The sequence below is a fragment of the Amphiura filiformis genome, chromosome 1, assembly GCF_039555335.1.
Source record: "Amphiura filiformis chromosome 1, Afil_fr2py, whole genome shotgun sequence".
NCBI classification, from domain to species: Eukaryota; Metazoa; Echinodermata; class Ophiuroidea; order Amphilepidida; family Amphiuridae; genus Amphiura; species Amphiura filiformis.
In genome coordinates, this window is record NC_092628.1 from 95,159,142 (window position 1) to 95,172,809 (window position 13,668).

General features: G+C 35.0%; 1 protein-coding gene across 1 annotated transcript; it reads right to left on the reverse strand.

Moving 5' to 3' along the window:
- Positions 1-1,368: 1,368 nt before the first annotated feature.
- Positions 1,369-12,254, reverse strand: LOC140164586 (prominin-1-A-like). Its single transcript, XM_072187902.1, has 9 exons — positions 12,020-12,254; positions 11,672-11,742; positions 7,364-7,566; positions 5,687-5,807; positions 5,073-5,139; positions 4,057-4,152; positions 3,499-3,683; positions 2,176-2,247; positions 1,369-1,524 (listed from the first exon to the last, which is right to left on the reverse strand). The coding sequence occupies exons 1-9, from the start codon at positions 12,252-12,254 to the stop codon at positions 1,369-1,371; spliced, it is 1,206 nt and encodes a 401-aa protein (XP_072044003.1).
- Positions 12,255-13,668: the final 1,414 nt, after the last annotated feature.

The following is a 13,668-nucleotide window of genomic DNA, read 5'->3' on the forward strand; positions in this document are numbered from 1 at the left end:
CTCAGATTTTTTCAGATGTCATATTGAAATGTTTCACTTAATCCCATATCAAGAATTATTTAGCATTGTAGCTCTACATCTGTGCCAAATTTGGTGTATTTCCTATCACAGAATGTAGGGTTTCTCCAATATATATCGCACAGTGTGGCTGGATGATGGTGATAAAGGATCCATGTGTTATGATGCCATTACACACATGCAGTTTTCGTCCATTTTCAGTAATAGCAATGTCACGCCAAAACAAATCAAGCTATTTCCATGAAAGTCACAGAATAGGTAGGAGACATGTGTGGCATTGTATTGCACTCTTTAAAATTAGATACACTGTTGACTATATATTTTTGATATTTTGTTCAAACACGGTATAAATCATTCTGGGACACCCTGTAGTTTGTATTACCTGTAGATGATATAGTCATTGGAATCATCAAGCCTGCCCTTCATAAACACCTCATAGTCATCTAAAGTATCTAGTATCTGAGTATCAAATAAAATACACGATTCACTTACATCTAAAGCTCATAATTATGTTTAATAATATTACATACAACAAATTGTACTATTCTACCTAATCAATCCCCTCCAAGTCCTGATTTTTTGCTCTCTCCATTTACTGTCAATTGTTTGCCCAAGATTCGTTAAAAGTCATTTAATTATGCTACATTTAACATTCTCAGGATTATTTCTCCATGCTACATGTACATATCTATATCATTTATTTCACTCAGTAATTGCCTAGAAGCTCTATCCAGAATGACACGATGGTCATCAAGGGTGTAAGGTCCAGTTAGTTCAATCGGTAAGCCGCTGGACTCTGGTGTGCGAGTGCTTGACGCTACACCTCTTGCAGTGTAATTTTCTGTTCTGAAGGAAAATTTGCTAGCTTGAAATTCCCCTGGACAAGGAACTTCTTGCTTATTGTCAGTCTACCAATACAACAATCTGGAAGCTGATTCTGGCTGCGATGGTTATATGTAGGCTGATTAGGGTTCTGCATCTGTATAGAGCTGCATCCCTGAATGATGCTAAATGGATTATAAAGTGTGTCTAAAGCCAGAGTGTTTCGCAATCTATGGTGCAGTGTGCTGAGGCTTCTGGGTTTATGCCTGTGCATAGTGTACTACAAATCACTATACTTTATTTTTAGAATGTGACAATGTTGAGTGTAGGAATTACCTTAAAAATATCTCAAAATATACAAGATGCCATTTATATTCCGGTCTGAAACTATCAGACAATATTTTAAACATTATTAACATCATAAATTTGCAACAAACCCAAATTGTGAAAAAATCACACCCGGGCAGATTTTTTGCTATTTCTCCATTTATGATCCTGCCCAAAAGTGTCTCCTTTTGATATACCACGTCACATTATACTCACTGCTACTAATTGATCATTGGCTCCGGTGTGTATCTCATCAATACTGTCACTTGTAGAGCTAATAACATCCTCTATATCATTGATAGGTTCTTCAGCTGCACTGTTAATATCACTCTCAATCTGGTCAAGAGCTTCCACACCCTAAGTAATGTGTCAAAACAAAGCAAGGTAGTATACTTGAGTTCTGCTCTTTCTTTCAAGATAATCACTGGACTTAGATGTAACAAAATAATGAGCATGTGATGTGATAATGACAAACAACATACTTTATTTACAGACTAGACAACAAATAAACAAACTCCTGGCTGGTACACAACCCACCTGAATAAAAAGCAAAGAAATGCGCTGGCAGGGGATTTGAACCCACAAACTTCCATGTTATTTTGTAAATATTGTAACACTTTGTATTTAAGGGGGTACTACACCCCTGCCCGATTTTGTGCCTATTTTTGCATTTTTCTCAAAAATTATAGCGCATTGGTGACAATTAAGATATGTTTGTTATAGGGGCAAGGACCACAACTACTGCACTGGAAATTTTATTTCAGCACAAACAACAGTTGTGGAGTTACAGTCAAGAATGAGGGAAAACCAGTATTTGATCGAAAAATCAATAACTTCTTGCCTTGAGTAGCTGAATTTTCAGTGCAGTAGTTAAATAGTCCTTGCCCCTATAATATACATATCTTACTTGTATCAAATGCGCTATTATAGTTTTTGAGAAAAATGCAAAAATAGGCACAAAATTGGCCAGGGGTGTAGTACCCCCTTAACTGTTCACTCTATACATACCTTGTTATACAGACTGCTAATATTTGCTATTGACGTATTAGACCCACTTATTTGATCATCTAAAACTGGAAGCTGAAAGAAAGATAGAACATAACATTTTTTATATTTAAATTATGTATAAATCTAAAATTGATGATAAAAATTGATAATGAAGAATATATTATCATGTTTTATTGACTTTTATGCAGAGAAAGCTGATACAGATGGAGAATGAAACATGGATGAAACATCCCAGACAGTAATAAGAAGGTCGCCGGTTTGAATCCGGCCAGATGCACTGTTTTTTTTGTTTTTTTCTTCAATGTTTATGTGCACTGGCTGCTCTGGGTAAAGATAAAAATTTGTTCATCCTATCAACCCAGAGAACTAAGTACAGTATATAATTTTCATCCCAGGCAGTACTTTGTCTTTTCAACCACTGAGTATTTTTGCATGTCTATCAACTCATCAACTATCAATAAAGATAATTTGCTCTAGAATAAACATAAAGAGCAAATAAAATCATTTAAATTGGTTTATCGTTGTTGATGTAGCATGCACACTGCGTAAATACTATAGTGGGTCCTGATTAGTGACTCTACCATGGCACCACATTCACTGAACAATCTGTATTGGGCTATACCAGAGGATATACATATCCTCTATGGAAGACATGACCTTAATCTTCTACACAGGGAGTGTGAATTTCAAATGGGGTAACCTGAATGGGTGACTCAATTTGAAATTTACACCCCCTGTGTGGGAAAATAAGGTAATGTCTTCCAAAAGGGTGCATGGATTTCAACTAGAATAGCCCAGATCCCAGATACATAGGATGTGAGCATTGACAAATGAGAAAGGGCTATGTTGAGAACTGTATTTTTGTTTTTATTGATGTTGGTATCTGTAATATGTGACCAGCTCCAACAAAACCTGGAACAAGTCGCCAGGCATGTTTTTGAGTTACAGGCCTTTAAAGATGACATTCCCATAAATCAAATCAAATTTTGGAATTCCTAATTTCATGGTATTTGACTGTGGGACTCTTTCAAATCCTTGAAAGTACTTATTAAAAAGAGGTTTATTTAATCAATAATGAACACTGTTGAACTATGATAATCCCTATTCAATCCTGTGTAAGGCAGGAAAAATGTACAAAATTATCCATATCTTGAAAAGTATTGATGCTATGTATATAATTTTGGTATCATTTTAAAGCTTATTATCTTGTGCTTACATTTTTATTCAAATCATGAAATGTCAAAAATGCAATTTGTTCCTGGTTTTGTCAGAACGGGTCACATATATGATGTAGAGTTCATTTCATCAAAATTTGTGACTTACAGAATTAAAATCAATATTTATTGTTAGACCCTGATTTGGTGGTACACACCCAGCACATGTTGTATTGATGTCATCTAACCTCTTCGACACATCCTCTAGCTCAGTCCTAAGAGTTTCTTCTTGCTGGGTCAGGATTGTTCGAGATACATTCATACGCAGCAGAGTAACATGTGTGTCATTCAAATCTGTGTTATAGAATAAACAATTCTTATTTATTTATTGCTCCACATTATTTATTGGGCCACAAATGTGTCTCATTGTTGGGTTTCTGCTCTGGTATAAAAAGTTGCCTCTTTTGGTAAATTTTCGTCTAAACTTTTATTTTCAAGAAATTTCAGTCAAAATCAATCCACTTCAGCCAAAAAACAGCTGCTTTTAATTTCATACAGATAAAAAAATCCCCCAAATGCAAAATCTTGTTCAGTAGGACCCGTAGAACAAGGTTTTTGTTGTCTTATATGCAATTTCTACATCAATTATACCTGATGATATGACTTACAATGTATGTTCATGTGCACATCAAAAGTAAGTGAATGAATTTTGCAATTTTTAACTCACCGTGGATAAGTTTTTCAAACTCATTAAAAAGAACTTGCACTTGAACTTCCTCTAATAGATAATCTTCAACAGGTGCAGCTATTAGCATGCCTACATCTAAGAGAAAGATACAAGCAACAACTAAAATTGGGTCACTTTCTAGGTCATGATGCTTTGCTTTATAAGCAATACCAAAATACAAACATACCGTACTGACGCGAGTATAGTCCCACCCAAATGCATTGAATTTGAATGCATGACATGAATACAAATTATCAATTTTCATATTAAAAATAGGTCAACCATGAATGATCCTAGCATTTAGGTCTAGGTCCTGGGACACTCCAAAGCCGAAAAAATAAATAACTTCAATTCCTAAAATGTTGTCACAATATAATATAATATAACACACAACTTTAAGATTATAAAAAAAAACATAGGTGGAGTTAGATTGGTCCAACATAAAAAAAATAAGGGTAACTAAGTAGACACAAACTACTTTTGCTGATCTGATGATGATGCAATTGAATAAGCCAATCAGAACCATTTTAGAGCAGTTATTCATAATATATCAAATTTAAACAACCTTTTTCTTTTCTTCCTTAAAAGTATTCAATGTGGGCAGTAAATTTAGGGTAGGTTTGGTTACGCCACCCCAAACATTTTGTAAAATAAAACATAAAATGAAAATCTAATTGAGCAGTACTTACTAAACAACTTCAAAAGGAAGCAATTGGTAACATAGTTTTGTGCGGTGTTTTTGTTTTGCATCAACTATCTGGTGCTTAATATTTTGCTTATTTCTCCGACGTCCGTGTTTTGTAGATATATATCGCGCTTTTCGTTCGTATTTTTTCTCTACAATCCTGCATTGCTTTTTTCACCTGAAGAAGGGCTAGGCCCGATACCGGTTGTGCAATTGAAATATATTCACGGCAATTCTGTCACTTGTAAACGCAAATCAACTTATGGTAACATAGTTATATGCATTTCAAAGTTATTTTGAAAAGAAAAACATTATGGTTTGTGGTACTCACTTTGTAGGTCATCAAGAGCAAGATCTTCCACATATTCATACTCATCTTCTAAAATGTGACTTAGTTGCTGTGATATGCAAATAAAGTTAAAAACAAAGTTGCTACAATATTTGTAATAATGATGTAAGTAGACGCAGGCAGCTGTTGAAACCATGATAAATTAAACAGCACAGGAAAATATAAGATATACATTTTGTGACCACTTCAGACTTCCAACACAGCCATATTTTTGTGACTACTAAAGTGATCACAAAAAAAGAAATCATCAATTACGGATTGATGATTAAAACTTTTGATCCAAGCATAAAGAGTTTATTCATTGCCAAAAAGGTCATGACCCGATGATACAGTTCACAGTGTCACTCTTGCTGATGAAAGATAAAGTATGATCTGAAAAGTTTGAGCTAGGATATGAACATTATTAAGTTGATAACATAGGCCTACTGACTCCATATGCACACTAAGGTCAAGCACACTAGGATTGCACTAAACCCCTACTGTAGCTCACAAATCACAGTAAATAACAAACAACTTATGTTGAAATGAAAAGACCTTTTCTATTGCAGCACCAAGAGAATGGAATCATAGCATTTGAGGCAATTGTTATTACTCACTCCAGAACTGCCAGTTGTAAACATCTGGAGATCATCAAGCACATCAAATGAGGTTTGGAAGGATGTGTCTTTTGCTCTTGTCATGAAGGTGTTGGAAAAATCTATACAAACAGCACCAGCACTGCAGTGACAATAAGAAGAACAAGAATAAAACATTATTTGAAATAAACATGAAAAATTTTCCTTCAATTACAATATTCAAATCCTCTACTGTGAACCCATTTGAATTTTTGTTTTTTTCGATGAACATAATGTAATTTATACACATACTTCCAGTTTATGGGTATGATGGTAAAATATACCAATCCGATGATAGAAACATGTATTTGGCAATATGGTACAAACCAGGGATGTAAATGGGCAACATATCCATTTCCTGAAAATCCATCTGGTCCTTGGACAAGTGGCGAAGGCTTCGTCTTGTATTGAACATTTAGGGGGTTGCCCGAAGAATAGGCTCCAGGGTATCACACCCTCCTAAAAAAAAAAAGTTTTTTGGCTCTTTTATGGCAAACTATCATCAACCAATTCCGCAAATGCAATTTTTTTGTTTACATTTCCGGATTGTTTTTTTTTGAAGTTCCGGTAATTTCTGGAAGATTTACATCTCTAGTACAAACCATTTTTCGGGATGGTACACTACTATCTCACAACTATACAGTTCTCATTTATTTTTACAGAACTTATCTACAGACTCTGATCATTTGATGCACACAGCATTAATTATAAGCTGTAGTTGGACTAAATTATAATTCTGTTCCACTGGACTTATAGTTTTAGATGGCTATGGTATCAAGTCATATCCATGATGCATCATCAGGCCTACTGATCTTGAATTGGCTCTGTATTCTTGACCTGTGACGTCACAGTGGCAGAAGTGACATCATACTGGAGTTGTTGAGGAATTTCCCTGATGGATCGTCCGTAACTCTTGGACAAGTTGTGGCGTAGTCCCCTCCGCGATTCAAAGTTGGTTCCTCCCTGCAAACATATATATTGCTTCTTTCATCCCTCTTTCATACCACCTATGTTCTTTGTCGAGCACAATAACATCCTTATTCTCAAAGTTGTGATTGGCCGCTTTGAGGTGCGTGTATACTGAGGAATTGTTAAGCCCTGTTCAACTGGGGGGGACGATGTTGGTATATCCGTGTGTGGAGAGGTTGTTTTGTCTCTCCTATGTAGTAGTCCACACAGTCTGAATCCTGGCAAATGATCGCATTGCTTTGTTTGCATTGAGGAATCTTGTCCTGGGGTGGAATAACTTCTGTCTCAGAGTGTTACATGGCTTTAATGAGACTGGGAAGTTGTCCAATGATCCTCTTTAACTTCTCAGAGACATCCGAGACATAAGGGATGGTGATACGTAACTTAAGAGTGCTCGTAGAGGTGGTGGAAGCTTGAATAAATTGCGATGGAGTCTTTTGCGGTTTAAAGGCTTTTTGGAACGTCCAGTCCTTGTATCGGCAAGTACTTTGTATCCGCAAGTACCTAGGAAAATTCCTGAACGACTCCAGTGTGATGTCACTTCTACCACTGTGACGTCACAGGTCAAGAATACAGAGCCAATTCAAGATCAGTAGGCCTAATGATGCGTCATGGATAAGATGTGATACCGTAGCCATCTAAAACAATAAGTCCAGTTGAACAGAATTACCAGTTCATTAGTTAACTTACCATAACACCGCTAATGAGGATGCCAGGCAAACACTAAGACAGATCTGTTTGCAGCATAAATTAGAGTTTTCTTGTTCACGTTTACCTCCACAGTTACCACAGCAACGACAACAAAAGAAGATGAGAGCAATCCATGGCAACAGGAGGAAGAATAGGATACCAATGATGAGGCAGATGATGATGCCTAGAAAGCTCTCCATGCCCTAGTATGAAATGTAAAAAATGTTCAGGAAGATTAATTAAAGGTGGATAACCTGGTTGACAACCTCATCCCCCCACAACCGTAAGTAATAATGAAGTGAATGTACCTGGTTATCAATTGTATCGAAGAGATAGATCTGCACATATAGATGAACATAATGAAGATGATCATGGTGGTGTAGCTTGTTATGTAAGAGATTCTTTAACAGCAATTCATAGAGAAGATCTTAATGATGATGCAATAGAAGCACTTTGGGTTGAAATTAAGCCCAAGTATAGAAAACCAATTCTTGTGTGTACATTTTACCGCCCACCTAGTTCCTATGTTGAGTATTTTAAAAGATTTGACGAAAAGGTACAAAGTATTAATGCTGATGACATTGTTATATTAGGTGATTTTAATCTTGATTGTTTATCTGAAAATACCTACAAAAAAGTTCATGAGTTTTGTACTAATAGCCAACTCTCACAACTTGTCGATGAACCGACCAGAGTTACGAAACGAGCGAGTACTTTAATTGATCTAATTTGTGTTTCCAAACCAGAAGAGATTTCAAATTGTGAAGTGGTATATTATGGTGTAAGTGATCACTATTTAGTTAAGATGTGTAAGAAGTATAATAGGGTGAAACTGATGCCAAAAACGGTTACAAGTAGGTGTTATAAGCATTTTAATGAATTGGAATTTACTAATGATTTGTCACGTATTGATTGGAGAAATATAACTACCATTGATGATCCAGATGATGCTTGGAAGCTGTGGAAAAATATGTTTCTTGGTATTTGTGACAAGCACGTACCTTTTAAGACTAGAAAAGTAAAAGGTTATCTTCCCCCATGGATAACCCCTGAATATAAAAAACTTTCTCATGAACGAGATTATTTAAAGAGAAAGGCTCAGTTATCTAATGATACAAACGACTGGAAACATGCAAAAGAAATCAGAAACAAAGTTAATGAACTGAACCGTAATCTGAAAAAGGAACATTTCCGAAAGGTTATAAATGATAATGCAAATAATACACACAAACTTTGGAAAACACTGCGTGATCATGGTGGTCTTGGTAAAAAAAGTAAAAGTATTATTGTAAATGATAATGAGAGTGAGAGTATTGATCGTGCAAATCAGATCAATGATCATTTTTGTTCAATTGGACACAAAGTTATCGATGCAAATAATATGAATAGTACCAATCACGACTGTGACTTGATGAGTAACAACCTTGGATCAATTGGTAGTAATGTATTTAGATTCACAGAAATCACAGAAAGTTATGTGCTCAAGGAGTTGAAATCAATTTCCATATGTAAATCAACTGGTATGGATAATATCCCAGCAAATCTTCTCAAAGTTGCTGCTGCATATATTTCTAATTCACTAACGCACATATGTAATGTTTCTCTAAAGAAAGGTAAAGTACCAAGCGAGTGGAAGGAGGCTAGAGTTACTCCCATACATAAGGGTGGCGACAAGGATGACTTAAATAACTTCCGCCAATTTCGGTACTTCCCATCATTTCAAAGATCCTGGAAAGATCAGTTCATGAACAATTGTACACTTATATACAGGAAAATAATATTCTTTCCAGTAATCAGTCCGACTTCAGACCAAATCATTCAACACAAAGCACCCTTATTGATGTTACAGATCACATACTGACTGGCATGGAAGAGAGAAAAGCTACTGGAATAGTGTTTCTCGACCTGCGGAAAGCCTTTGATACCGTCAACCACGATCTCTTGTTGAAAAAGCTCTATGGTCTTGGCAGTCGTGATATGGAGCTTACTTGGTTTACATCCTATTTAAAAGAGCGTACACAGGCTACTGCAATTGGAGGAACACTATCTGATCAAAAATGTATTACTATTGGTGTCCCTCAAGGGACAATCTTGGGACCATTGTTATTTTCTATTTTTGTGAACGACTTGTCAAGTAATCTCACATGTAAGACTGTACTCTATGCTGATGATACAGCACTTATGTATTCAAGTAAATTGCTGATGATATGTGCACTAAACTAAATGACAATTTAAATAATGTTGAAAAATGGTTAGAAAGAAATAAGCTTTCTCTGAACGTTTAAAAACTAAATACATGATATGTGGTACACAAAAGGGCATAGAAAAATGTGAAAATATAAATTTATCTATAAGTGGTAAGGACATTGAACGTGTTGACAATTTTAAGTATCTTGGGACATGGATTGATCCGTTGCTAAAGTGGGATGATCATGTCCACAATACCTGTAAAAAGATCTCTCAGCGTATTGGTCTTGTGAGTAGATTAAGAAAGTCTGTTCCACCCAAAGTTACCAAATTACTTGCCAATACACTCGTAATGCCGTTCTTTGATTATTGCAATCTTGTATGGAATAATTGCTCTAAGGAACTTAGTAACAAATTACAAGTTCTGCAAAATAGACTTGTGAGGTTAGTACTTAACGAAGGCCCAAGGGCACGTGTTTTGGATATGTATGATGTTCTGAAATGGAAAACTTTGAAAAACCGTTCTCATATCAATCTTATTAATCTTGTTCATAAATGCTTGACAGGGAATGCCCCAGATTACCTGCGAACTAAATTTTCCTATGTTAACACCCACCACGCCTACGTAACAAAGTCAAGCTCAGGTCTATGTCTTTACCATAACAAGGTGTCGTCAGAAGCAGGAAAAAGAACTTTTCATTATCGAGGTGTTACAGCGTGGAATGAAATGCCACAACATTTAAGGTTAATAAATTACAACTCAAACTTGTTCAAACGGGCACTTCACAATAATTTCTGAACTTTTAATATTTCGTAAAATGTATATATGAAAATGTAAATAATGCGCCAAAGTTTTACTTTATGACTTTTAAAGATTGATGTATTTTGATGTATGCTTCTATATTTTGAGTGTTATTAATTATTCTACATATATTATGTTTTATGACCCAGTGAATATGTAAATAACTAGCCAATGTCTTTACTATGATTTTAATGGCTTTAGATATTATTTGATGTATAAGTTGATGTATGTTTGGATGTTTAAGTTATTAATTACTTTATGTATACTAGTATTACATGTATATTTTAAGACACAGAGAAATGTAAATAACTAGCCAAAGATTTTTACTTTATGAATTTAATGACTTTTGATATTTGATGTATTTGATATATGGTTTTATTTGGATGTTTGTATTTTTAATCATTCTAATATGTATAATTCTACCAATTACTATGTACTTTATATTTTATGACATGACACAGGGCCCCTGTAATAGCAGATTTATCTGAAGGGTAACCCTGTATAAATATGGTTTTAATAAATAAATAAAATAAATTTATCCCATCAAAATGCAGATTTTGGTATCAGGTGAAAGCTCATATTTTTCTCATTAACATACTGAAATTAGGTGTTCCAAATCGGTATATTTCCGGAGAAATCATCAAAAAACTGTTGAATTAGTCTCAATTTTGTGGAATACCACGTTTGAGACTAATTCAACCGTTTTTTGATCATATCTTCGAAATACACCAATTTGGAACTCCTAATTTCAATATGTTAATGAGAAAAATAAGATCTCTCATTTGATATTTATTACATGACCATGATGATTATCATTAATAAAAACACTGTAGACTATCAAAATCATGCTGTATAAAATGTCAGTAATTCCATAAGGAATTAGTCACATTTACAAAGAACATTTCCACTTCAGGCTTTAGCAGATAAAAGCACCCAGTCAGCATAATAATGAAGTCTGAAATAAGCAATGAGATTAGACCCAAAGAGCAACTTAAAATTGACCTGTGTGTAATGGTAAATCCAAAATTTAGGTTTGTCGCTCATGGATGGCAAATTCAGCATACATCCGACTTTTATCTGCTAAAGCCTGAAGTGGAACGATAATTAGCATCTTTATGCTTGGGTATTACAAAGTTTGCGCATGTTGCAATTAATATGCATTTTTAGCACAATGTGTTACACATAGAATGCAAACAACCACACTTCAAATCCAAGTTTGCCAGGTACATATGAAATATTCTGAACATACACTATTTGCTCTCCATGCAAACATGGTGAAGTCGGTACTCTTTGGTTCTACCTCAATGGAAATAACTTACCAAAAATATCTCCTCTATGACATCTGGCTCTTGCTCTCCTTTTATCATTTCAATCAAGTGCACAGCATAATCTATAAAGTAAAAACATCACCATACCTCTCCATAAGAATTTATAAACTCGAAAATAAAAATGACAATGTTGTATGTGTTGTTATTGCTGTATTTTTTTTATTGTGTAGGCCTATATTTTTTTGGTTTTTTTTAGTATTGCAACTCATGATGTTGTGGAAGGGAACATAGGATATGTGGCCGAAATAAATGCATCCTATGATATCCTAGAATAAGTCATGGATTTTTACAATTATGAGTAAAATGGGCAAAACAAGAAAAAAAATCTTCTAAGCTTACCTATTGGAAATCCCTGTGGCTGTACAATATCAACCCAACCACTTGCCATATTTGCTAGTGTTGCCGGTCTGTTTCCATCTGTCTTGTATTGATCTGGTTCCACAACAAATGATCCAAGGGAAGGAAGAGGGTCCCAAGTAATTGACCCATTAGGACTCTTGGATGGCACCCCCTGACATGTTTGGTAAGATACCACACACAGGAGTAAAGACAGTGATAGTGATGTCACTTTCATTTTAACTTATTTTATGTCCAGGGATGTTGAAGTGTAAACAGAAGTGATTGGTTTTGGTTATATCTGAAGCATCTCCCAGTCGACTCCCACCCCATCAATATTGATCTGAAGGACAAAAATCACCATTAGTTTATTTTTGTGATATAGTAAGATACCTGTCATGTATTAATAAAAATATGCGCAACTTGCAAGTATATGCAGTAGAACAAAACTAATTAAACTAATAATATAATAATAAAAGTATGATTTAATTGAATCAAGTCTATTTATTAATGTGATGTTCACATTTCTTTTTCAATTACTAGACACATGGTTGCACTAAAGACACTATCTGTGATTCATTAAATCAGAAAATCAGGTATTACCATTTTTGTACAGGTATGCTGAACCACCGTGCAAGTGATAAGCCTGAACATGACCTAATAAAGATGAAACATGTTGGAGGAGTTTGTCCATACAGACACTTGTAGTTACAATGAAGCTTCATATTTATCAACACACAAATTTTCTTCCTGTTTGCATGCATCATATGACAAAATGTTGTTGAAAATCATTTTAATGACTTACCCATCGCTTTTATGCCGCTTCTGAAAAACTACATATTTGTACTCCTTTTGAAGGGATCCTGATTGTATTTTGTGCCTTTAAAACTTTCAGTTAATTTCATTGATGCGCACTTTTCAATCAATGATATTAATATATTGTTACCAAATTTGTGATCAAATGTGATCTGTCTGGATATACTCTGGATGCACCCCTATAAGGTATGAAGATTTTAACTTTCCTAACCAATAGTTCAAATTTGTTACCAACATTTATTATGTCTAGACTGGTAAAATATATTGTGACTGTTTCACCTCAAGTTGGGTAGCCCGGGGGGGGGGGGTACTCAGTACAAATGACCATACGGGGACGTGCCGCAAACATGGGTAGCATTTTAAGCCTTCTGGTATATCAATGACCCCTTTTTCAAAGCCTATTTTGGTATATGAATGGGTCCTTTTTTCAAAATTTTCTCAATTTTTTCAGAAAATAGCCCAATTTTTCCTTAATCTAGCCAAAATTTTCAAAATTTTTCCAAAATTTTGGGAAAATTTGTAAAAACTAAGACAATTTTGGGTAAATTCGGCCGACAATTTTGACTTTTGGTATATCAATGGGTCCAAATTTCTTGAAAAATTGGTATATTTATGGGTCTACTTCCAAAATCTCAGCGGCACGTCCCTACCAAAACCAAACTTGAGTACCCCCCCGGGTTGGGTAGTGATGTCAGTGCTTTTACATGGATTAGGTTAGCTCTTAAAGATGCAAAATATGCACTTACATCCACCAAACTCCCGGTGAAATACAAGAAATTTACTTTGAATGAGAATTAAAATCAGTTCAACTCATGTGACAGCAGCTCAACTCCAGT

Excerpts from the sequence above, each read along its gene's own strand:
- LOC140164586 (XM_072187902.1), bottom strand. The coding sequence starts at position 12,254 with ATGAAAGTGACATCACTATCACTGTCTTTACTCCTGTGTGTGGTATCT. Across the intron at positions 11,743-12,019 it reads GCCACAGGGATTTCCAATAG|ATTATGCTGTGCACTTGATT; the intron begins GTAAGCTTAGAA and ends TTTACTTTATAG. Across the intron at positions 5,140-5,686 it reads TTACAACTGGCAGTTCTGGA|CAACTAAGTCACATTTTAGA; the intron begins GTGAGTAATAAC and ends TGCATATCACAG.